Genomic DNA, 27,108 nt, shown 5'->3' on the forward strand with positions numbered 1-27,108 from the left:
ACAACCAACAGGGTTATTATGCTTCCTGTTCTCCAAACATATGATAGCACTCCTGATTTGACAGATTACAACCTGCATCTGATCTGCAACTTCATTAACACATCCTTTCATTTTCTGGAATATGCATCACCCTTCCCCAGGCAACCCTGCTCCCCAGCCCAGCCTGCATGCACTAAGGCCTTTGAGACATCCAGTGTGGTTGCTCTACAGTAGGTTCATGCTCATTACCCACCCTGACCTTTGCTCCCATCATTAACTCTACCTTCAACAAGAAAGAAGATTTGTTCAATTCTGTGATCACAAGAGTATCCTCCTCATTAACTACTCTATCCCCAACACTAAGCAGTGCCACATCTTCCCTTCTGTTTAATGGTATTTTGAGAAACTGTCACTCATTTCCTTAGCAACATTTGCAAGGCTTAAATCAGCCTGATTTTTTGGCAGTTCTCATTTTAGCCCTATTGACTTTTTAAAAGGCACAGCCATCTTTGCTGATAAATTCTCTTTTGTAAATTCTCTCCTTGTACCCAACAGTCTATATAAGGTAACTATGCCTCTAGTTAGGTTGAAGTTTCTTCTAACAAGTTTTTTCCCCCTTATACCATCAAAATCTTTTATACAAAGTACCTCTAACAAAACAAAACAAACAAAAAAACCCAAACAAATGGAAAAAAAACACGAACAAACCACAAACTTCTGCCTTCTGAGTTTTCAATCCAGTTCACTGACTTCAGTAAATATTTTGCTTCATGTATCAAAGGTTGTATTGTGGTCACCTCATCCAAAGGTGGGGACATGGAGGCTTCTAAATAGCTTAATTTCACAGCTCAAATAATTTACTCGCTGTCTCAACAAGTGAGGATGCTACAGTGATGAAATCTTTTGACCCTGTTAGCATTAGCAGGATTTGTTCTCCAAGCTATATCTGAGAAATTAAAAGTTCCTCATACTAGTATTTAACTCTCTAATGGTACTGGGAATAATATAATTTCAGAGTGTTAAATTTATATCTGAATCCAATCCTACAAGGGATTACAGCAGACTCACAGTTCTCCCTCTGGGACTTCTTTTACCATTCTTCCCCACAGCAATTTTGTCCAGAAACAGATCCTGTGTTATCAGTATTACTCTTCTTTCTTCTTTACAGTCCACTGCATACAATACAGCCTATCACCTTCTACATCTACTCTATCTGAACCAAACAATCTTGAATACATGTTAAAGCCATGATTACTATTCTTGCAGATTGATATTATCCCTACAACATCCAGTTCCATGTTCTGCACCAGTAGCTCTGGTTCCTCTACTTGTTATTTCTAATGCCAGGAGCCTCACAAAAACCTCAAAAAAATGTTTCTGCATTTACAGATCACACAGCTCCCAGCTCCTTCAACTAAAACTATAACCCATCTAGTTAGCGCTGAATTTTATTATACTTTTTATAACATTGAATTTTATTATTTTCCATCTCCTACCTACACATCACTTTGCCTAGAGATACTGTTTTACATGCTACTGTAGCAGCATTTACCTAATTTTCCTCTTTCTGTGTACTAAGCAAGGCATGGAGATGACAAGTTTTACACAACGTTCCCAAAACCCAGTATTTTGCTTCACGTGCACTGTTCTCTTTGATGTGTGCAGACTGAGGAGCATTTTTGGAAAATGCAAGACCACAGCCCTGGGCTTTGCTTTGTCTGATTTCTTCAGACTGCTTATAGGAAGCGCTCTAAGTCACAATTACAACTATAAAAATATAAGTTAGCCATAGCCTTCCTACACTTGAAGCTCATCTATGGTAATTCCAGACATTTTCCATGTACATTATTTTTAATTGCTAAAAACAGTGGTACTGCGGGGACACGACAGTACAGCATGAAGTCCGAGATACTTTCGTGCTGCATAGTTATTACACCACATTGATCTTTACTAAGGAAATTACACCAACAGTTTCATTTTATAAACTGAATTTATAAAATCTTTAGCATAATTCTCTGTTCTCCAGACAAATTAATCCAAGCCTTATCTAGTTACTCCCACTAAAGAGCTCTTACCTCCGCTGATTCTAACTCTTCATCGCTAGAAGCCTGGCTGATGCTCTTCCTCTCACCCACCAAAAATGGCATCTTTAACAATTAGCCAATCACTACATCTGCTAAACTGGGTCATCAGGGATATGATCAGCAGCTTACAATATGTCTCTGCTTTTTAAAGACTGATGTAAATGTAGGATACATGCCAGCAAGCAACGATGCATTTTCTGGCTGGGTATGTACTGATTTCCATAGCAGCTAAATAGATCAAGCAGCTCAGCCGGCTCATACCGGTGTCAGACCAACAGCACACAGTACCAAGATTACATCTTTAGAGCTGCAAGAGATCCTCGTTTTGCACCAAGGCAAGTCCCATACCCTGAGTATGAAGGTGGCTTCTGCTCATTCCAGGTGATAAAATATACAGAAAAGTCATCACTGCCCTATAGGGCTACATTTTCTGCGTGTATCACTTGTTTGAACAGCTATAATGTTATTCCAAAAACTGCATTGTTGTTTTTTTTTCTTCCCAGTTTTCATATAACCAAAGACCAGAAAAAAATATACATGGTCTAGTTATTTTGACCCTGAAACCATTAGAGATTCTAGTGGGGAGGATATAAGTGTAGGCAGAGCATGCACAGGAAAGCACAATATTCCAAAATGGCAAGCAGAAGCAAAGATGATGACAAATAGGTGACTGCATAAATTGTTTTCCTTCAAATTTCAGAAACCTGACAGCTTTACATAGGTAGGTGTCCTCATCTCAAGAGCAGTAAGATCTGGTGGATCAGCTATGCAGGAGAGAGCATAACTCACCATCAAGCCAGTGCATTCTTTGTGAGTGAAACATGTCAAGCATGCAAATGCTTAAGATCAGGAACGAGATGCATTAAGCAGAAATGGAACCAGCAGTTCTGGGGAGATGTGGAATAGCAGCAGAAGAAAATGACAGCATTTTGGATTAGTGTAATAAGGACATCATAGGAAAGAATTTGAATGTGTTGGTAAAGCTACAGGAACCACCGCTTTCCTGAATGTGGTCTGATTAGTTAGTGCTACTGATTCCTCATGTTCATTAGGATTAATGTTCCTAAAACACATCAGCACAAATGAAATTACCAAAAAAACACTTTCAATCCAAGGAAACTAAAATCCCTCTGCCAAAAGGCCTAAGAAGGCCAAAGCTAGAGAAATCAGCCAATACAAGGTTTCGTGTCACAGAGAACATAACCCCAACACACTCACTGCTTCTGCCAATGAAATACCTCAAGCAGACAATGAAACCTCAGACATTACACATTCCAGTTTTCTTAGACAGAATTCACTAATTCAAGAAAACTTAACAGAGAAAAACACTAAAGACAATATTTATTAATATGGAAGCTCTGAAATAGCTCCTGGTCATGTCCTTTTCCCTCAAAATGCTGGAGGTCTCCCTTTTCATCTTCTGTGACAAATTCTCCATTCACAAGGCATTTTACTTAAAACGTTATGGAGTTGGCATCTGCCTCTACTGCTCCAAACACTCTCCAACCAAGCTCTATAGTCCTAGAACTGATCTAAAGTGGCTTAACAGCTAGGCACAGTGCATACTCTAAACTATAGACACTTGCATCCTGTTCCTGCCCTCAGCTCTTCACTGCATCATCTACATGTAGCTATTAAATTATTAATGGTTTGTCTAGACTGGAAAACTTGCACAGTTTTAAAACACAATTACAAATACACAGCATAAAAGGACAGGTCAGAATTAAAAATAATTATTTCTTAAGTACCACTTGTTTTCAAAGTCTCAACAAATTCTGCTTTAGGGCAGGACATGGAAAATGGAGACAGAGCTAGTATACCACACCAGTCTGCTATAGCAACATACTGCAAGACTTTTTTTTTTCAAGCTTTCTTATAGCCATTCACATAGAATAGTAGCATTAGCAAACTCCAGAAACCTACAGACAAAATCAGGACTCCTGACATCATAAGCCTGGATCTTCCTTAACCAGAAACCAAGCTCTCTGAATATTTTGATCTATGCAGTCAAGGCTGTCAATAGAAACCAAGACTCTTGGTGAAATTGCAAGAGAGTAAAGACTCTCAATGCTGAAGTTAGAGCTGTGTAGGCAGAGTCTTCCTGAAGTTGGAAGTACAGATCCTGCGCACACAACTTCAGCTGCCGGACAAGGACCCGGAGTCAAATCAGGCAAAACTCAGATTTTTCCAAGTCTGTCTCTGAAATTATTACAAAGGAAAAATATAAGGCAGCAATGAACACTCATCTGAAGTTTGAAAAATCCTCTGTCAAAAGACTGTGCTCTCAGAACTGAGGTTTTACGCATGACGCTCGCTAACGAGCTGGCTCCCAGGAAGGCAGCTTTAACAGAAGAGTAACTCACAAAAATATATTGGTGATTAAGCTGCAAAATAAAGCTGGCAGCAGTCTGGATATACTAGCAGCATATAGAAGACACAACTTCAACTTTAATTTCTACCCCAACCCATCACTTTACATGCATTACAAAACAGGTTTTAATTACGCTCTCTTGAGAAAACTCCAGCACACTTGAGTATAACACACGACAAGCCCAAAAGGAGCTTCTAAAACCAGACAGGCTCCATTGCCTCAGTTATTACCAGACACGTAGTATAAAGGGGGAAAAGAAAGAATACACAGATTTTCTAGAAAAAAAATATCCATGTGTTGGGCCTGGGCCCCCTTTCAAGGAGAACTTTAAGTGCTTGGCGCTGCTTCAGAAAGAAAATAAGTGTACTTTTGGGCTAAGCCATTTGGCAAAGAAGGTGATCATAGCACAGCTTTCTTTTGGGACCACTTGTATATGCACTGATCTTGGTAAAGCTATGTGTTCGTCAAAATGCTTTTTGCCTGTTACATGAAAAACAAAAAGGTGTCCAGATGTAGAATTTCAACATCAAAGAAGAGAAGTTTTCTCTTGGTAGCTTAGATATTACATGACAGCCACAGTGCCTTTCTATATTCCTTTGGGGGCAGTGGAAAAAGGGGACACAGACAAAAAGAACGGAGCAGAAGCAGTTTTTCTTCACTGTAGAGGCTGCTAAATCTATTGGCTAGTTCCAGAAACTTCAGAGAAAAGCTTCGCCCATTTTGTCTCTCATACTCCCACCACTTGATTTTTCTATTAACAAGCAGCAGCAGTAGTTCAATTAGCTGATATTTAAGGGGACAACTTTTATACCTAGATGGTTAATAGGAAGGATGCAGAAGAGAAAGACTTGACCCTTCCATGAAATACAGCAGCTTAAGCCTGAGCATTTCTCCAGATCTATGTTAAGACTAGAGAAATTAAGGTTAATTCCTTAATTAAAGAACTATCTTCCTAAGAATAAATATTATTAAAAGTCACCAGATGGTAGTATGGTGACTCTCACCAAGTATTTTTAATTGAATGAATCACAAACTAGGGCTGGACCAGACAGCCCATTTCCCCTGTAGTGTAAGTATAGTTATGCCATTATCTAAGCCCCACCAGCCACGGGCTGCGGAGCCACTGGTGATGCCACACGCGTTCCCAGTCCCTTGCAAATGCTTGCAGGATAAACCACTTTCGCCGAGGCTTTGAGCTAACACGTTTTACCTCGCTTTTGCCTGGGGTGAAGGGAGCACGTGATCAACTATCGCACAACTTTTCAGTATGTGGCTGTCTTACTCATCTAGCTGAGCGCTTGCTCCCTAACGGAGATGGTTTTGGTATGGATTTTCCTCCCCATCTTGCCTCCCGGCTTATCAAGTTGCTTCCACGTGACAAACCAAAATAGAAAAAGGTACTGGTTCCAAGTGAGAGTGTCCCCACAACAAATTATGCTACTATCGACATTAATTTATCCCTACCTTAGAGCAGTATGGCTTCCCAGCTACACAAACAAAAGCAGAATTTGAGGGAAAGGTTTTCTCAGGCAGCATTTTGCTCTTCCAACACAGGAGCAAAGGCATTCCCTGCCCAACTTGGTTCAACCAGAATAGCAGAGCAGCTGCCCACACACTGTAACTGTGCAAGCAAGAGACAAAACATGTCACACACATTGAACTGAACTCTTAATTGAAAGGATGTAAAAGAGAAATAAACAGGCAGCACAGTCTACGTGAGGTAGCTGGTCTGAGACTGTATTACTGGCAGAAGCTGAGGAATTCGAGAACATCATGCAGGCAAGACCTCTAGCTGCTGCAACAGCAAGTCACCAAACAAATCTCAGGAAATCATTTGGAAACAGTTTCAGCAGAGTGCTATACAGAATATGATACTTTTAGTGTAAATCTGCAAAGACAATTTCTTGACAGAAGAATGAAATCTGTCCATTCATTTCTGTATGCCTCAGTTCAAAATCTTGCTCAACTGCTAAGCTTGAGGTAATGAATCCTGCTTTTTCCCCATTTCCATTTAAGAAAATAATCCCAAACTCAGGCAGCTCAAAAGAGATTCAAGAACAAAATACCAGAAGAGCTGTAGTTAAGAATTTGGTGTGTTTGCTGAGTGCATAGTGAGGATCCAGAAATAGCATGCAAAGCTGGGGTTGGGCAAGAATGATATAGTTTACCCTGAAAGAGGAAAATCATACAGGCTAGATTAACGGTGACAGCAGCAAGTCACGCTTTAACGTAGGGAGTAACCCCAGGGACTACACTTGTTGGGACAGAGGGGCTAGTTACTGCTCTGTCCCTCAGAAGAGGTATGCTGGGCTATGCCAGCTCTTAGGCAAAAAGTAGTCTTCACATCACTTTCCGCCTCAGACTAAGACAAAAATAGTAAAAGGCAGCAAACATCTAGATTTTGGTGGGTTGGTTGGTATTGAAACCCATCTATTTCTGAGAAAGCAGGAGTGATCAAAAATTCTGGAAATCTTTTTCTACTCACAAAGACCCAAGATGTGGGCACAGGGGTCTGCTACAGGCACATAAGCTAAGTGCTACCCACACTTCTCCCCAGAAGCCAAGAGGACAGAATAAAGCCTGGCACAGCTCAGTCCAAAGCCCTATCCCGCAGGCTAGCTTCAACTCCCAGAAAGCTCTAACAAAAGCCTCAGCAGCTGAAATTCCTGTATGACAACCACCAAGGCTTTTTCCGGTTCTATCATCTGCACAGTCAAGATACCTGCTCTTTTCAGCAGCTTTCCGTGACACCTACAAAAAAATCCAAACATGTACATTCACCCAATTTGCCACTGTCTGCATTCTCTGTCCCAAAACCAGGAAGCCATAAAATGGTTTCCTGAATCCCATGAAAACCGTTATCTCTGTTTTCTGTCGCTATCAAGATCTCCACCTAAGGCTTGGGCCATGTTCTCTGCACTTCACTCCAGTTACTCTGCAGTGGGGCTACTCTCACTTCATGGTAACGAGTCTACCAATGCAAAAATTAACTGCAACCCCTCTGCATTATTGGCTTGGATATCAGCAGCACTTGAACTTCAGTCTCGACGGCTTTACACATCTCTTAGCATGAATTTAAAAGAATCACTTATCTCAGGCTAGAGATTCATGCATAGGCCAGAGTTAAAGTAGGGCAATACTTAAGCTACATCTCATGCTCATGTTGTAATGAAGCAAAAGCTGCAACTTCAAGCTCTGAAAGGGAACAGCAGGCATACCCTCCTGCAACTTCTCAGAATTAGATAGCTTCTAAGAAACTTGAAAGAATCTTGAAAATCTAATATGGCTTGATGGCCTGCAACTGAACTGCTTTAACTGGCAAGCTAAGCTGCAGCATCCTCTTTCATGTACATGACCAGGTCCTCAGTACTGTCCTGGGAATGAGACCCTTTTCTGCAGCACAGAAACATGGTAGATGCACAAACCCTGCAGGAAACAAACTTCAGAATGGCAGATTGCCAAAGGCGTCTCTGGACAAAATGAAGAAAAACACCACTGCCACCCCACTGCCCCAGATTGTCTGCAATAGAACAGGAAAACACGTAACCACCTTCAAGATGAAAAGAAAGAAAATGACAGCAACATAAAAAAAAACCCACCACACTTTCTGCACATTCTGTTCCTGACTTACCTTCTTTACAATTATGGGCCAGATCTAATAACAGCCCCTGGAAATCCAGCTGTCACATTTTGATAGTTCAGTGATTGCCCACAGAGATCTAATTACCTCGGCCAGTCCACATGCCTAAAAGCTCACGTGGCCATGGCCATTCCTCAGCCTCACCCTGCCAGAGGTCTATAGAGAGGAAGCAATAGAAATGCTAGGACAATCAGATGTTTTTTTTGAGCCACCAAGGTCAAAGTATAGGGACAAAAAGAAGGGAAACAACTGGTCTAGAGCTAGAGAAAACAGAATGCTTAAAAACCTAGAAAAATAATTAAACGAGCTAATGAGCCATAGTTGGCAAAGGAACCACAGGTCACGGAAGATACAATTCCCCAGTGGGGGGAGAGGTGAAGGGTAGAAGCTCTCCTGTGTCAGGGCAGAGAGGAGACAAGTTAGCAGCTCCACAGCAAAGCTGTGACAAGGAGGGTAGAGAGAAAGGGACATATCAAGAGAGGAGGCAATTTATTCTGGAGTTTAAGGACTGGAATAAGCAGTAGAGGATGAACAAAAGCTAATGTCTGTTGTGGATCCAAACAGGAGACAGGGGTGGGATGGCAATGCCACAGGGTTTGTTTTGTTATTGGGTTTGTTTGTTGTAAAATGAAGTTAATAGAAAAACAGCAGCAGCTTAAAATGCTCCAAGCATACAGCCTGCCACTCCTCCCAGGTTATGACAAAAAATCCCGCCCCATAACAAGTAGGGCTTCCTGGGATCCAGCAGCCCTCCAACTCTTCACCTCTGATTGGGGGGCAGAGGGGGTTCCCATATCAGCAGCTGGGCAGCACGGAGCTCCCCACGCTGACAGCGGCCGCCTGCCCAATTCAGACCTGTAATCTCCCTCGACTTTGATTTAATGTAGCAATTACCGGTAATGTGGTTTGAAGGAGATAAATGCCCAGTACAGGGCTGGCTGGCACTGACGCTCATTCCGCTCATGATGCGAGAACAGTTTTAATTAAAATCCCCTTTATGATAAAGGAGCTGCTTGACTGGATGTTTCTGTGCAGCCCTGATACGGAGCCTCCTCCAAAGCGGATTAGAAATCAAAGTTTCCCCCTTCTCGCTGCTGGCAACACATAAAAATAGGGAACACAGTCACCATGTCACCCCTCTGCAATTTCCTTAACCCTAGAACTGCTGGGAAAATGCCCACATTCACTAAAAAAGCAATTGCCACCTCTTGTCACAGCTCTAAGTGTTTTCCAAAAGCTAAGCACCAGGGCTGCTTTAATTAGAATAAACGTATCCAGAGAGCTGATCCTCTGTAATCCCAAATTGGTTTCCCTTCTCTCTGGTTTAAAAGGAAACCAGCTTGGCTACTTCTATGGGAAGTAGCCTGCATTCTAGCGAGGAGGGAAATGAGAACTGTAGTGCTCTGGCAAGATGGTAGGAAGTTGGGATCTGGCTGAAAGGCTGGAAAAGCAGAAGCCTCTGCTGAGGCAGAGCAGCACAGTAGGGGAAGAGGGAAAGAGCAGCACTGCAGGATACAGGCATAAAATTTGGCCAAGTGGTCAGGATCCCAGCACAGACATGTTTCAGAAATGATCTGTCGGCTCTTGATCAAGTTACGGAAAATGCAGGTGCAATTTTGGGTTGGTTTTCTTCTTTACAGTATAGGAAATACCAGAGATGAATACATTAAGCACAGCTAGTTTCTATTATTGCAAGTGCCAGGAGCAGATTGTCACAGTGAGAAATTGGCCTTGTGCATTACAGAGAAAAGGCAGCACTGGGTTTGGAGGCCTGCAGACAGTGCAATGTGAAGATAAAGAACCTCAAGTCTGAATGCGCATTATTCCTCTCCTTAAGCCACCGAACACAAGTAAACATAAAAAGGCTGATTTAAGCAGCTGAATTTCTCTGTGACCTTCAAAATCTATCTGTGGAACATGGGACTGTCCAAGCCTTCTCCTGGGACCCTGCCCTTCTTTTCAGAGTCTTTGCCTCATCACCCTAGGAGTGCTCCATATTCCCCAAAATTGTCTTCTCCCCTAAAGTCCTCAATGCCAATTAACAAGATTCAGCTTCAAAAAGCCATTTTCTTTCAAATTTCTATCTTATTTTAAAGTGGCTCTCATTTTCTATTATTCCCCACCCCTTTCAGACAGCGAAATATCAAACAACAGATTAAATAAAAAGGAAAAAAAAAAAAAGGTCTTGAACAGAATCAAGAGGGATTTGACGTAACAGCATGACCAGCTGCCTCTATAGGAGTTGAAGCAGCAAACACCAGACCACCAAAAGCTCATGTGGCACAACTGTAATGGTAAAACCAGCCTTTAGGAGCATCGTGCTCTTCAACAGGATGAAATAAAGGGTAAAAACACCAGGTCAGCGATGGCACCGTGAAGATTTAATGTGGTTTTACTGGTCCACAAGGGAAAAAAAAAAAAAAAGAAACCAAAAAAGGCCTGGTATAATTAATGAGATTAAAGGGGGATTTAGGATCAGGACAGAAAAGCAACGGGCCAGATTGATCCTTACAGGATTAAAGCTGGAATCCTAGTAAGAGTCCAGTAGTTGAGAGATCAACGCAATGTAATGGGATTAAATCAACATCAGCTTTTGTTTTTACACAACTGAACCCCCAGCACCCGTGCTTTTACCACTTTGAATAAGCAGCAGAAAGGACGACTGGTACCCACAAACAACCGGTGTGCAGGTCGACCAGGCACTTCCCCCTTCAGCTGTCTCATGGCAGAAGAGCAATAGGCATCACTACATTTGGAAACAAAGGGTAAAAAAAAATGTAGTTTATAACAAATTGCCCAAACAGCCAAGAGAGCTGAGGATTTACCAAAGCCCATGTTCCGGCCGAGCTCTAAATTAACTGGTATCAAGTGTGCTGGGATCACCCCAGGAACTGATGGATGGGAAAGCCAGGAGGACAGTCCCAGCTGCATTCAGACATAATGCCAACAGGCAATTGGATTTTGATATTGTCTCTTGTCAGAGAGGAACAAAGGACCCAGTATACTCTGCGGAACATATCAGCAAACATGTTTAAGACAAATTGTCGCATGTCCCCGTTGCACAACAATATCCAAGAATTACAAAAGTGAGAAAAGCCTCTTTCAGCACATATCATTTGCATTACAGCTGGTGCAACACATGCAGGCCAGCTGCACCTCTATTCCCCTGCCCCAAAGTTTCCAAAGCTTGCTGGTAATTTGAGTTGGTAGCAGAGGGGAGGGAAGGAGGGAAACAGGACAAGGCACTTAGTTCTTTCTAGATATATATACTATTTTTAAAGTTTTTATTATTGTAGGAGAGAAAAACATGCATGTTTAAATGAGGGTATCCATCACCACCCTGCTCATCTGAAGAGGGAAGGGGTGTTTATCACACACCTGCTTGCAACAGCTAAACAGCTGCATTAGAGAGCAACACTCCCCAAGCAAGAAAAAAGCATTAAGCACCTCATATTTCTATAGCACTTTTGAGTCTGTAAGTGCTACACACCCTATACACTGCAGCAAAGTCTGTCCACTTTTCAATGGACACTGTATTTTAGCAGAAGAAAAATTTCCCCAACAGCAGCACTATAAAATGCAGACACTGCCCATTTCTTAAAAGATGCCACAATCCATAGCCTCACCTAGTGCTGAATGTGCTTCTCCTTTTTAGCTGGTTGGACCAAAAAGAAGTAATCGGCATTCACTGCTTCTCCTCACTCAAGCAAGCAGCCAAAATCTCAGTGTAATAAATTGTGCTGGGGGGGGAAGTAGCTGAAATTACCATGAGATCCAAAAGGCCTGTGTGCAAAGCTGCTCTACAGCATTACTGAGACAGTCCCACTGAGATGTGTTCCCTGCTTATGCTGCCAAATAGGCTCTGCCACTTTCCCGAGGGACACTTCACCTTTGCTCACAAGGGTTCTCCAGACAAAAGGTACATCACAGATGCAAGCTGAGATCACCGTAGTGATTGAGAGACAGATGAAAAAGAAGGCAGTTACAACAGATTGAAAGTTTAAAATTGCAACAGGCAGATCACACTGTACATTTTCTATTTTCTAGCCATGCACACTTATTTCAACATTCTTCTGCATTTAAGCTATATTTCAACACTAGATGATTTAAAATTTCTTTTAAAAGTACAGACAAGTGTTCCAGTATCATGCCAGCTCCTTAAAGCATGATGAAAAATAAACCCTAAGAATATCTAAAAATATTGTCATCTGGTCAAAATATTTCCACTTCATCATTGTCTTAGCGTCCAAGATTCAATTAAGAGTATTGTGTGGGGGACAGCATGTTTCATTTAAGGCAGGATAAAAACTAACTGGCTTTGCCCTGGATCCAGCTACAGACCCAAGAACCACTGAGCAAATAGCCAGCCAGAGCATTGTGCAAGCAATATATTAGTCATGAGATGTAGGACTCTGAGAACAATAAAATCTAAATTTAAGGGACAGACAAGGGAAACTTAATTACTTGTTTAAGCTTCTTCACAGCTTTCAGGAATCTTTTAACACTTTCAAGTAAAAGAATTTAGTGCTGGAGGGCACAAAGCATATCCTTGATTGATTTCTTTATTGTCTGCAAGCCCAACTATCCACACTGGCCCATCAGGACAGCCTGCCTCTCCGATTCATGGCTGCAGGATGCGTCATATCACGCTGGGTATGGAGTACCATCCAGAGCTGCAGTACTGCGGATATAGACTGCAGATCCTCCTCCAAACTGACAACTCCCTGAAGAAAAATTTTGTCTGACCCCACAACCTGACTCAAACTCCTGCTGTACCCAGTAGCCCTCGCTGAAGGACGAAGGGATCTCTTCCACCTAATTGCACAAGCCATCCAATAATTATTTTGATTAAGTATGCACACATACACAGTTGATACTCTAGTGACTGCTTAGAGCTGGGGTAAAAAAGCCATCCAAATTCAGATCTACTCAAAGACCTTTCCTATTCCATCACCATAACCTTGGGGGTTAGGACAAGGGTAAAGTTCTTGCACTGCTGGAAGTAAGAATTGAAAATAAGCACCATGGGAAGTGCAGGAAACACAGATGTTCAGCCTCAAATTGCTATTATCTGTGCTCTTCCTCAAGCTTTCAGCTGGAAACCAGGAAGACTGAGGTTTACTCTCTTCTTAATCTCTCACAGTTTATTCTCTTCCTTCCAACATAAACAGGCTGTTTTGTGAAAAACTAACTTAAACAGGACCCGGTCCCTGTCAATCTCCCAAGACTTGGACAGGCTTACAGCAAATAGAGACCCCTGTGCTCATCGCTGTTTGGACAGGTGGGTATAGAGTAGACAGGCAGAAGAGCCCCTGAAGAAATTCACACCGACTCAGCCAGCCTACATGGCTATTATCCTTTTGTTTAGACTCATCAGGGAAGGAAATTCCTGAATTAGATGGCAATGTGCTGGGCACTGATTTTACCTATTTTTATATTAATCAAATGTAGCCTACAGAATAGATCATCCTAATGCTCAATCTCCCTTCTCTGAAGCCAGTCCCCTAATTTGACATGCCTTCTCTTTTTGAGCTGCACTGGGCTTCTTTACTGCCGTTGGCATCTTCCAGGATTAGAGGCCTGCAGGAACACAGAACCAGAAAAGATCACCTGGATTATCAACTTTAGTCCTCTAATAACATTGGTGGCCACATTATCTAATATCTTCCATAAAATCCTCTTTCTTTGTTCCCCAAATTTCCAAAGCCTGTCTAAAACCCTAGATGCAAACAGATGCAAGTTGCTTTGTCACATTACCCCCCAGGGTAACACAAGGCAGACATCCCCAAGCCAGCTGTGCACAGAGCAGCTCATGCGTGGAAGCAGTACAACCATCTTTGTGAGGCATTGCACCAAAGCTAACAAACCTTATCGAGGAGCAGAACTCATTAGCTCAGTTGCAATGCTGGACAAACATATTACTTCTGGATTCAAGCTCCTACACATGCATGCCACAGTACAGTGCCGCGGGGACTTGCAAGGCTGGGGAATCAGCTTACAGGCTACTAGCTCAGGGATCTTTGCATGAGTTCCATTTTATGACCTTCCAGGGCTTTCCTGCTCTGGAGCAGAAATCCAAAACCAGTTTTTATATCACTACAAAGTGCCTTTTACCATCTTCACAGAAATTCACCCAGACCTAACCTCTAAGATGCATTCAGGAAAGCCTTCTTGCACCCTCATAGCCACAGTCTCCCAGAGGCTAACACATCCTAAACTCCTTTAGCATTGACTGCACTGTGTGTGCAACTTTCACACACAGCAATTGCATGCTCTCCATTCTGTCAGAGCTTCAGTTGATGGCTGACATGTTTCTGCCATTCCTACCAAACAGGTTCCAGCCAAAGGCCTACAGGCACAGCCAGACTTCTCCAACAATAGCTGCCCCAGGCTTGGCACCAAAACAGAGAAGGGTGGCAGTTTTCCTTGGATAGCCACTTGCCTGGCTGCAATCAAACACATGCTTTGAAAGCCACACCGTAATGACCATACTTTTCACTGGCAGTAGGTACCTCTAATGAAAATAAAAAATAAAATAAAAAAAAACAACCAAATAATAGCAAGGCATGGTGTGAGGAAAAGCATGCTGCTAAGACCTAAGTTTGGCAGCAGAGCTGGGTTTTTGATCCCTTGGATGTGAAAGCTGATGAGCTCAGATCCTAAATGGAAAAGTTATTCCAGTGAACGCAAAGAGAGGCTTTTAAGTGACAAAAAGGCAAGTAAAAGGCAAGTCAGGAAGAAAAGCAACAACAAATATTTCAAAATTAGTTTGGCAAGCTGACTAGCACTATTCTTGCTTGTATGGTTGGTAATCAGTAGACCTAGGTAAGATCTTCACTTTCACAGGTCTCTAGAGATAGAAATTATTTCTAGTTGCAGTAGACAGCCAGCCTCTCACAAACACTCAGCATGTACTCTGTACACGGCTGCAAGAAACGAGGAAATGATCTATACCCACTACAATCTGAGATGAGAGCGATGAATCCAGTGCTTTCCCACCACAAGCCGAGCAATAACATGGACCTCCTCTACCTTGGTCCCCCCCACCTTTGATAGTTTCAGCTGTCTTTGAGCACAGGAGAAGGATGGTTGATAAATTGCTTGCTAGGGCTGCTGCCCCTGCCTTTCAACCTTTCTTGTAACAACAGACCTCCAACAAGGCAACATTCATCTATGCAACTCTCAGAATACATCATGCTCTTTATAAAATAATACTTGGAATGAAATGACTCTAGATTATATCTTATGACTCACAGTACACAAAGATTCATCTGCTCATAAATGAAAAAAAAAAAAATAGTACTTTCTTATCCAGTAAAGGGTTGAACAGTTTCCCACACTCAAACCACTCTGCTCCTGGCTGTCACCTGCAGAACACTTGTACCTTTATAGCTGGTACACATCCCCCTCTGAGCAAAGACCCTCTTGCCTTTGTAGCCCAAATTATTCCACATCCCATCCAAAAAATGGATGACTAGGAGCCCTCTTGAGCAACTCAGGAGCCCAAACAGCTGCAGGCAAACAAGGATGAATGAAAGAAGAGACAAAGGTAGATTTAGATGGTCTCCTACAAACAAAATACTCTTGTCTGCAGAAACAGCACTCCTATATGCACCTGCTTATGCGTAAGGCAAAGTTCCCACCTTGAGTTTCAACACTGTCAATCACATGTATGCACTTGAATGGTTTGCAACATCAGAAAGACTTTAATACTGTCTCTGCTTCAAAATGACTTTGTATAACTACATCCTACACAATAAAAGTGTTAAGATAAATAGTCTCTCTTGATATTTAATGGCACAACTAGTCTGCCGCCTTCACGTCCCTCACAATGCCAAGTATTAAGTCACCATGACAGATATTTGAAGTTTCCCACTCTCCAGCTCTCCAGAGCCCACAATCCCCTGCAGTCTACAAGGCCCTCATTTAAGAGTATCCTGCGACAAGTTTCACCTGAGGGAATACAGTTCAGCAAGGAGGAATGTCAGTCTGAACCAATGCTACACCCCTTCATTTCAGAGACAATAATCAGGGACTGTGAAGCCGCAGGTAGCCTGTACTTTTGGGTTCAGTATCCACACCATACTACAGCTGCAGAGAAAGGCACATTCTCCTATTTATTTTATTATTTGTCACATGTGACAGTATTCAATATTGCACAAACTCTTCAAGGAAGATAATTCTGTAACATGCACCCCTGAGGGGGGGGGAGAAACATTACGGTTGCTGTGGGAACCTTAATTTTGGATTTCAGGACTTGCATATTTAAAACCTTAAATTTAACATTGCATTAATGTAACTTCATGCATTGAATTAAAGAATGACTCAGTACAAATCTCCATACATCTACCAAAGTCCTGATATTCCAAGGACAAGAGGCACAGGAGAGAAAGAAACACAACATGGGGAACAAGGAGGGAATGGGGGAGAACCTGTGTGCAAGGGAAGCAAGAAACCTGCACAGCTGAGGCACAGCATACCCCATACCAAACCAGATCTGCCACTTGAGGTTCAGTGTTGTCACCACTAAAGGTTATGTAGCTCATAAGGCCAAGGAGAGCTTAAGCAGAAATAAAAATGGGCATGGAGGAAAAGGTTCCTGAAACTACACTGAGGGGAGGAGAAGATTCCCTGAAGGTAATAGGGTAACCTGTGCTGAGAAGGAAAAGATCATAGCCAGACAGCACAAATTCACTAATTTTTTTTAATTATCGTGGCACAACGCCTGGATGATGCCCTTAAAACCCCTTCAGCTATTCAAGCATTTAACACACATTTTCCGCACTCCTCTGAAGTTTAACTGCAATGCAAGCACAGCAACAGTGCTGCCCAAAGTTTAGGGTGCAGGTGGAAGCAGCAGTCCATGGAGGAGTACCTGGTCTTCATCTGTCACCAAGCACCCCAAAACTCAGCCCTCTCCTAAGAATCCAGAACAGTGCTTCACCTTTTTGGGTTAAAGCTAGTCTGCACACTGGCTGACACCTCCACTTTATACAACAGTGCTCATATACCCCTCACCAGCAGGAGTAGGCAAGATAGCTGGGCGACTCTCCTCTGCTCCTACTCACCGGCATCCTCCTCCTTTCAGCTGGGTAAGGAACATCATCATTGTTTACTGCTTATCTAAAATCAGCAGCAGCATGGCTGAATTATTTGTCCTCTTACCCCACCCACAAAATGAAGCAGGAATCTTAGCAGAGCCATGGGATCTGTCCAGCCTTTTTTGCTAAAAACCCACATGGCAATTCGGGGTCCCACAGCCCCGGCTGCTACAGGGGGAGAGCAGAGAAGGTGGACGTGCCTGCCAGCAGGGCCTGCTGGACAAAACCAGGCAAGTGTGCATACCCCAGCACAGAATCAAGTTACCCTGCAACAAAGATAGTGTGTCTATGCGCAAAGGAGGGAAGTCAAATCCTTCTGCCGGGCTTCCAAGGCTCGCTTTGTTGCTAAAATAAACCAATGTTTGTTCCTGGGAGTGATGAGGAGCCAGACTCCTGAAGCAGTGGCAGTGTGAGCCCCCAACTTTAGAGTTACAAAAAGACTTTTTTTTTAAAAAACCAAACAAACAAAAACTTGGAAACTGATTACTCTTCAACTCGTGTATCTAGGTAAGGAACCCAAGGGCAAACCACTGATCTCAAGGGTGCCCAGAAGCAGACAAAACTACACGTAGATGACTGAGCAGCCTAACAGCTGAGCGCTCCAGAAGAAATTCCAGTCCTTGCTCAAAGGCTGAAAATGTGTGCTTTTATATATGCTTTTACTTTGCTTGCTGGATCTATATAACATTTTACATATGTTTTTCCTGACATTATTTTCCATACTCCACCAGAAACTCAAGTAACTGTGCTACTTCTGGAAAAACAATCTTGCATCCAACTTTTGCTGAAACAGCTTCTCCCTGTACCCCCAAAGCCCAAAATTACAAAACTATTTATTCACTCCCTGCTCCTCTCTTAACCTTCAGTGACTACAGATCCCTTCCAGCAGCACTCTTCTGCTACCTGGGATGTCTCTCTGTAACCCCAAAATCCCCTAAAGCAGAGGCACATGGGAACAGTCTTACGCATGAAAAAAAAAAACAAACAACCCAACATATATATATATATATAGGTTTTGCAGATGGCAGACAGTGAGCAGCATTATACTAAAAAATTTGTTTCCCAGGCACCTGCCCAAAACTGTTCTCTCCAGAGGAACTTATAACTGCAGGAAAACCCTACTCGATGTGCAGTTAACAGTACTTGCTCTAAATACTATTTTTTACAAGGGAAAACTACAGCCCACTGTGTGTAAAGGCTGCAGAGAGCTAAGCCCAACGGCAAAGGCCACTCACATTAGTGCAGAGTCCTTCAGCTTTCCATTCCTTATATGTGCAAAGTGTGCAAGCCCTCACACACGCTTCTCTACTCACCCAGAGGTACATCATGTTAGCCTGGGTCCTTCAAAACCCAGCAGTGAGATGATCCGGCAATGCAAGAGGCACTTCAGTAAGATTGTCGAGACCGAGGCTGGTTGAGGGTTTGGTGTTGGTTTGGTTTTGTTGTTTGTTTTGGGTTTTTTTTTAAGGAAAAAAAAAAATCTGAACGGCTCAGTTTAAGGCTTAGAAAGCGTTTCGCCTCCTCCACCCCCCTCCTCCAGCTCTGGCTGCTCTGCGCTCTTCTCTCGCACTTAATCTCTCCCTGGGAGTTCCCAGCCCCGTGTGTCTGTACTGGCGTGCACAGCACACACTCTGCATTCGCCTCCAGGGAATTTCTCTCTGTCATTCTGCTTCTAAAAACACAATCTCGGCCTCACAAGATTCTTGCAAGAGGCAGGGATGGGTGGGGTTAGTAATAAATGCAGCCCGGCTCCTAGTGCCTGAGCAGGCTTTCTGTAGAAGAGAGATCTTTAGACATGAATGAGGCAGAGTGCTGTCCTCCAAGGTCAGTAGGGGCAAGGACCCATTTTCCCCCACCCTGCTAATTGCTTCTCCAGGAATGTGCCATATGCAGGTTCTGAACATTTTTGTCTACCCTATTAGTCAATACCCAAAATTCAGTCACAATTCAGTAGCTGTATTTAATCATTAACCACTGACAGGCACCAAGAAGCACAACTATGAGGATCCCGAAGGTAAGGAGAAACTCAAGTGTTGTGACAGTCACCCTGGAGCTCCCATAGGAGAACCAACCACCGTCGGTGTGAGCTGGTAAGAGAAGAGACTCACAGATAAAGGGGTTAATTTGCTTTCGCAGGTGGCTCTGCATGAGTATTTTACAGACTTGCATCCTGCTAAAGGGAAAGCAGCAGCTGGCTCTGGTTCGTCTGAGTGTATCAGGTTCCCACTTGCCCGGAGGCCACCTCCCCTGAAGTCTGACTGGGGCAAGCACCCTCTCGCAGCCCTGCGCTCCCAGCCTCACTCTCCGATTTCAGGTTTGCAAAGCTCTGTCGGTGGGGCAGGAGCCCCAGCAAATCCGTGCTGAGCAAGAGACAGTCTCACTCCAGCTACATCGACAAGCTCCAGCAAGTCCTTCCTTGCACGAGCGAATCCTTGTCCCATCCCCCACACCCGGTGCCACAGGACAAGTGTCACCTCTCATCTCATTATTCAGTTAAACTGCTCTTCCAAACTAGGAAAACGGGTTTCTCGCCCCCTTTCCACCTCAAAATGAAGAATCGACTTCCCTTGCTGGACTCCAAATGCTAAGTTAAAATTGGCCTCTCCTCAAACGGAGGGGGGGGGGATTAATTAAATATATATATATATATGTTTTCATTGAGGCACTGGTCTCCTTGGAAATCAGTTTTGAAGAAATATTTTTATCTCAGCCAAAGATATAGAAACGGTGCTCTTTCATGTATCACCTCTATTCTCTTTACTTACAGATTACTTGAAGGCAATCTAGTGGGCTCAGAGCAAAGCAAGCAGCCACGCCTCACCCAGAAGTCAAGCCCTACCTACCTGGGGCAACAAGCTGATGTTGCAGCGAGCGCACACATCCCTGGCATGCTCTGTGCTCCCCAGGCTCCCCTTCCCTTCAGCAAGCTGCAAACGCACCCCAGGCCCAGCTTGTCCCAGCTACACGTGCAAACACAGGGGATGCCAAGGGGCTCCAAGGAGATGCATGCCTGTTGTGGCAGTCCCACGTCAAAAACTAGAGAAAAAGGTTATCATTGTGACTAGGATATAGAAGCTACAGGGACATGGTTGCTAGAGACAGGCAAGGCGCCACTGGGCCTTCCAGCCAGGATAACCTAAGCCCTGCTGCTCAGGGGAAGGAGTGGGAGCCCCAATTCAGGGAGCTGAGATGCCATGGGTTTTTGTTCAACTGCAGCGTCTCTTCGGACTCCCATCTGCTCTCACATTTTGGCATGACAAGTCAGGTCGAGAGTGTAAAAAGCAATGTTCCTAAAAATCACTTACTGCACCAAAGCCTATGCACGATAGTCTCCAAAGAGCAAAGCATGCAATCCATAAACCTGTTCTTAAATGCTCCGAGAGGCTCAGAACAGTGGTCATGCTGACATTTGCATCATGGTTAGACACTTCAGTTAACATTTCAGCATCAGGGTCGCACCAGTGGAAGCTACTAGTTCAGCCAGCCTGCAGATTCAGGCAGACACTCTGTACCAAGTAAACTTGATGGCATTTTCAAGGTTTTCTTCTGATGCAAAATCCGGATCCAAAAATTATCTTACTATCATTTCAATGAAAGATGAGATCCTTTGTATGTAGAAAAGAAAGTGAGAATACGTGGACTAGGTGAGCAAATCCAAATAAATCTTACTTCATATGTATTTCCATAAAAGACTTGAAAAAGATGAGTGCTTAAAACTAAGCTGAAGAGTGAACAACAAGATCCAAACAAAAAATAAAAACAATTTTAAAAGGAAAAAACCTCTCCCCCTTCTTCCCCAGGCTCTTTCATCCTTTACGTTACTCTTCCATGGGAGAGAAAAGTAAAATTTTCAGAATAAGTCTGTTCTTGCATTTCATCAGCTGGGATTCATTCCAAATCATCCCAGCAACTCCACAACTGGGCAGGTCACATTCAGCCTCCAACTATGAACCCTCCTCAAATCATCCAATACTGGCTTGAAATCCACCTGACACTGTTGCAACTAGGCCATCACCTCTCCATGGAAGGTATATGGGAAAATCACTGAAAGCAGCGACTTCTGATGACAAAATACACTCCCGCCTGGAGCACTTTTTGATGAAATGCAAGAGCAAGTTTCTCAATGCTCAGTATTCTCAAACTGCAAGAGGAGCACTTAACCAGTCAGGAAATGATGCTGCAGAGTGCCACTAGAGGCACCACTGCTCTGATTCAACTGAGGAGCTGCTGCCCAGAGGTTCAAACCAACACTAAGTACGTGAAGTGCATGCCCAACACTACCCAGAGCTGCAGACAGTACAGGCGGCAGTCCCACATTATCTGCAGACTATAAGCAAGAAAAATATTTATTTGGCCAATAAAATTACGGGGGGAGAAAAAGAACCAGATGAGCTATTAGGCCTTCTTTAAGTTTTTATTCAGATCTTTCAGCTACATTAGCTGGTATGTAATATATATCAATAAAAGACATTCTTTTTTCTGGAAAATTTATCCTAAGAAAACACAAAATATTCTCTAAGTAGCAAGGGGACAACAGAATGGTAATCAGTCTAATTCCAGAAAAACAAAGACAGACATGACCAAGACAGCCTTCTGAAACAGGTAGCTAGGATCCTCTGTAAATGTTTTATCTTAATCCTGACAACAGTGCTTTATAGGATTTAAGTCATGCAACTTGGAAGGCTGCTCTGTGCGGCAATACCTACGATCTCTTAAGGATCTTTCCTGTCTCAGAAAGCAGAAAGAAAAATATTTAAAATTTTATATATACCAGGCTTAAAAGAAAAATGTTCAGAAAGCTGTAGCAAATGAAACATTGGTCCCTCTTCTCTGATAGGAGGCTGTTGTATAAATCAAAGTGAAAGGGGAAGAAAGCAATCTCCAAAGATAATAATGCTTGTTCAAGAGGTAAGGAAGGTGTTAGCAAGTAACAAAACGGGAAAGAAAAAGAAAAAAAAAAAAAGGCAAGTAATCACCTATTTAATATTATGTCAAGGTATCTGACAAAATAAGAGGCACAGGTAAAACGGGGGGAATCTACCTGCTTCTGTACCAGTATCAAAAGTCTTAATTACATATAAGAAGATTTGCAGCTACTCAAATATGTGCATAAATTCAACCCAAAAATACTGCTAGTATATAAGTTTCAAATAATCCAAATCCTTAAAAAAATAATTTACAATAATTTACTAAAAGTTCTAACCTATTTAGGAATAATCTGAGTGGGCAAACGAGGAGTAGGTATGGCACAATTTCAAACTGACGTTATCTGTTTCTAGCTGATTGTGTCTCAGAGGCATATGATTTCAAATGCTCATGGATTAACATTCTAGCAGATAAAGCTCAAGACAGGGTATGAGCTGGTGTGTCTGCTACACACTGCTGAAATCACATTAGATAGCAGGCAGGATGAGTGGTAGCTAAGCACCTCTTCATAATGGAGGAAAAAACCCATCTGATCACCAGGAATTTCAAACAGAATGACACTTACAGGAGGCGTCAGGGGGCTAACGCCAAAGAACACCCTTGAAATTTCTAAATTACAGAAAACAATTTCTTAGTTCAAGAACTGTTACATTGAAAATGAGCAATTCCGTATCAGATTCCATCTTGACAAAAAAGAGCAATCAATTGTAAAAATAGAAATTAGCAGTATCTTAGGTAAAAATGCTTGTGACAATCACATTTGGATATATGGAAGGAAGAGAGACCAAACTAGTATGCCTACATACATACTCAGCACTTGAGTGGGACCAGAGGTATATTGGCATATTTTACCTGGACAGACAGATTACTTATTGGGCTTCCCTGTCACACCTCAAACTTGAACACTTGCATATAATCTAGCCAGTGAAAAAAATAAAAGCTGAGAAAAGGAAAGGAAATTAGGAGGGGGGGGGAAATAAATTACAAGGGAATCCTAACAACAGGAGGCAAATTCCACTGCCAGAGCTGGAAGACAGCAACGAGTTTTTCAAATTCTCAAGAATAGCAGCCCCAGTAATCGTTTTGACCTGCTGCTATTGGGAAAAGGTAGAAACATCCCCAATACTGAAGAAAGAGCCAAAGCATTCAATGTATCTTTCTGTTCTATATTTGGAGAAAAGTCAGCTGTTACAGTTCGCGATAATGAAATGCTTTCCATTCCAGCAGTAACTAAGGAAGATGTTCCAACAGCTACCCAACAAACAGCACTGTCGTGCTCTTATCTAGCTCAAGCCTACAGATACAAGGGATGTAACCAGGTAACAAGTGGGTTTTAACTAAACCACAGCTGTGAACATGTTCAGGGGTAGACACATGGGAAGGCCTGCAGTTTGCAGCAAACTGCATGACCTGCATTTGCAGCTCTAATAAGTTCTAACTACAGTACTAACATTAAACCTACTGTAAGGCCAAAAGTACAATGGTGATGCAATGACATGCCTAATTGCAGGTGTTTGTTGGAGCCCACAGTATTAAAGCCCTGCTGCTGTTAGCTAAGCTTGGCCAAAAGATTATACCTCTTTCAACACCAGAAGACTGTAGCAGGAAAGCAGTGCTACCGGTGCAGCCACCAAAAGCAATTTTCGCAGCATCTGAATTTTGCCAGGAGTATCCAGGTTGGAACTACTCCATTAATGAGAGGTAAAACAACATCTCAATGCTGAACAAAGAGAAAAATGAAGTGGAGTCTGGTAACGGGAGGTTTGCAGAAAAAAGATGCAGATGGAAGGCCTCAGGTAGGGAAGTGCAAACTGAATTATGCACCTGAATGCATGTAGGAGAGTGTTCAGAAACCAGAATGAAAAATACTGATGATAAAAACATCCCTTTCTGATGTTTAATAAGGCTCCCTGGCAACTTCTCCTGTAAGACAAAACTGTAAAATAATTTTTCCCAAAACAGCCTGAACTCTAAAATAAGGTTAAACTATTCACAGTCAGTAAGCACTATTGAACCTACGTGTCCCTCTTCACTGCGCAGTTTTCTTTGGCTGAGAGATGGGAGGGGAGACACTCTGAGGTTGGGGCAGGTTTAAGCAGGACATTTCATTTCAAACCAAAGGAAAACAGCTGCTCTCACAGGCACGAGCCAGACCAAGCTTTCACGTATTATGCCAAAGCTGGATTCTGACTGAGGATGAAGACTCAATCATTGTCCCACCACGATAAGCACTTCAAGGACTATCTGCAAAAGGTCTGATTGGAGATGGGAAAGGAGACACGCTCTGCGGTGCTCAGAGGGAAATTTCTCTGACTCAGTGGCTGCTTTCCATGGCTTATCTGACTCCAGCAGAACATCTCAGCCAGAGAATTGGGGAATCAGACTACTGCTAGCTATGGGGTTTGGGTATGCCTTGTCTCTTGGTTTTTTATTTGATTTGGTTCTTTGGTTAGTTTTTTATTTGTTTGTTTTGGTTTTGTGCTTTTTTTAAAGAAGATTAGAGATGGGGCTGGGAGCTCTGGGGAGAAGCACAGAAGGCAATCCTGGGCACACATGCAGTGCCTCTGGAGATAAGAGGATCTTCCTTGAGGTTGGTCTACTCCTTTGGGTGCCGCTGGAGACTAACCTAGTGTCAAAATACTGCTCATTTGCAAAGACTCCCTCCACTCAGGACCCTGGTATTATATCTGATTATCAGAATTTCTGAAATACAAGGTAGATTTCCTCTCAACATCCAAAAGGACTCCAGGAAACCTCTTTCTGCAATATCCTGTTTGTGAAAGGAAGCAAGAAGAATAAAAAGTGCATACAATAAATTACCCAGAAAAATCCCACAATCCATTTTAGATGTTTCACCAAGCAAATAAGCCAAACATTGGCATACTACAAGAAAAAAAGCCATTTTGTTATATAGCAACCCATTGCATTACTGGAAAACTAGATTCCCTGTTTTCTCCCATGCAGGTATGGTCCAGCTAGGCAGCAAGAGGTTTCTGAAAAGAGATTACTTATTTAAAAGCAAATTATCAAGGGCTAGTTTATCATCTGTAAAAAAGCAGAAAGCCTGAAACAATAAAACACCTTGACATGCAAACAAAACCAACAATTTTCAGGGACTGTCCTGCTGCAGACTTCACATAGTAATTAAGCCTTTAAATAAACTTCAAAAGGTCTCAATTCACAGGCTTATCTTTAAAGCAGTAGGGAAAAAAGAAAAAAAAAAAGAAGAAAAAAAAAAAAGAAGAAAAAAAAAGGGTGGGTGGGAACTGGTACCAATAAAAGCTTTTTTAGACTTTGACTTTGTTTGGGATTTTCCTCTCCTCACAAGTATACTCAAGAGCACTATTCTGGAAGGCACTGTCAATCCTTCAAGAGAACTGCAATAAGCTAAGTAACTAGAAAATGCACATTGCTGAAAAAAAGTGTTCCCAGACAAAAAAAGACTTTTAAATTAAAACCAAGAACACCCACATTAACCACATTAAATTTTGAAGCCAGAATTCCAAGTTAAACATTCACAAGCATGCAAATATTTAGATGCAAGGAATTCTTATAGCTGTGGTGTACTGGTTTGGGCATTCATCTGCAGAAACAAAAATGGTGGTGCAACTGCTCCCAGGATATAGCAGTTGTGAGTTTGGGCAGCCAAGTGGGAATTTCCATGATTTACACCTGTCAGCCTTACCATGGCAGAACAGGATTTCATCTTACGATGCTCAAACACCTTCCAAGGAGAAGCTAGCAAGCTTAAGGTCTGGAGAAGATAAAGCATCTCTGCAGCTGTGTTACCACCCCAGGCTTGATTTTCAAGCTGTATCTTCTCCATTCTGGAGACCAGATCACACCTGGATCTAGTCTGAAGTCCATACTGAACAGGCATATAGCAAATATATTTAGATACTTGTAAGAGTTGATCAGAATAAACTCTAACACTGGTATTTAATTTTTAAGTTTACTTAACCAATAGCTGCCTTAATATCTTCCCTAGCACTGTCCAGTGAACAAAGTTTGATCTCACTTCATTTTTTTCCATGAAACAACAGAAAGTACTGCAGTTCATCAAACTTCAGAAAAAAATCTATTTCTAGTGTCAAATCAGGAGCACAATATCTAACTGAAGAGATAAAGGGCAGAAAGATTCTCTATGCCCTAGACTTATTTGTCAGTGCTAAAGAGGATATTTATTTGGTTGTGGATTTTGAAGAGGAAGCTATACATAAAAAATGTAACTTTGCTCCTACCTCAACAACTGTCTTGGTTTGAGCCAGGATGAGCCAACTCATCTCTTTATAGTTCACAAGGGAAGCTATACTTAAGGATGAAGTCATGGCATCCAAGTGTTATCCTATTCAAGGTGTGAGACTTTAGGTGGAAAAAAAAAAAAACTGCTTCAAATGCCACATCACCAGAGCTACTGCAGCTTTACACCATTTTTTGTCTTCATGCTTACCATTCAAGTGGCTGTACCACATCAGTGATTCATCAGCACATCCACAATCCAGCACATTAAGAAAGGATATGAAGCTGAGAGTATTGCAACAGTAAGAAGACAACAGGGTCATAAGCTCTCTTCGCTGGACTATACAGGGGTTTATCAATATGTTGAAACTTGGGCTTAGGCTTGCTGCTGATAAAAGGAATGCAGAGAATAAGACCACTCTGCAGAAAGGAACTCCTAGCTTGTTTGTGCAAAGGAAGGTTAACAATGTTAGCAAGTTATCCAAGAAGTAATGGATACCCTCTTGCCCTAAGCAAATTCCTTTTCAGTAACAGTAGTAATTTCCTAGGCAATACAACTATATCAAGGTATAATAGCTACTATATTTATCTACATAGGCCCTATACTGCTGGGATCTAATTTACTACAGCGTAGAAAGCAGTTTACAAATCCTGAGACAGTAAAGTTGATAGAGAGAGGAACAGAATTCTATCCTCTATCACTTAGTTTGAAGATTGGGTTTTAACATTCCTTTTTAAGAGTGTAAAATGCATTCTTTCCAACTTAGA

The 27,108-nt window shown here is 42.3% G+C and overlaps 1 protein-coding gene across 13 annotated transcripts in view; it reads right to left on the reverse strand.

Annotated features, from left to right (window-relative positions):
* RBFOX2 (RNA binding fox-1 homolog 2) overlaps positions 1–27,108 on the reverse strand; it is a 176,840-nt gene that overhangs the window by 97,382 nt on the left and 52,350 nt on the right. The window contains exon 1 of one of the 13 annotated variants that reach the window (XM_051608550.1): positions 18,489–18,709. The exons of the other annotated variants lie outside the window; for them this stretch is intronic. Within the exon in view, the coding sequence (XP_051464510.1) occupies positions 18,489–18,503 (15 nt within the window). The 5' untranslated portion in view covers positions 18,504–18,709. Of the gene's footprint in view, positions 1–18,488; positions 18,710–27,108 lie in introns of those variants that run through there. 13 annotated transcript variants of the gene reach the window in all.

Source organism: Apus apus, chromosome 1 (genome assembly GCF_020740795.1).
Source record: "Apus apus isolate bApuApu2 chromosome 1, bApuApu2.pri.cur, whole genome shotgun sequence".
In the NCBI taxonomy this organism is placed as follows: Eukaryota; Metazoa; Chordata; class Aves; order Apodiformes; family Apodidae; genus Apus; species Apus apus.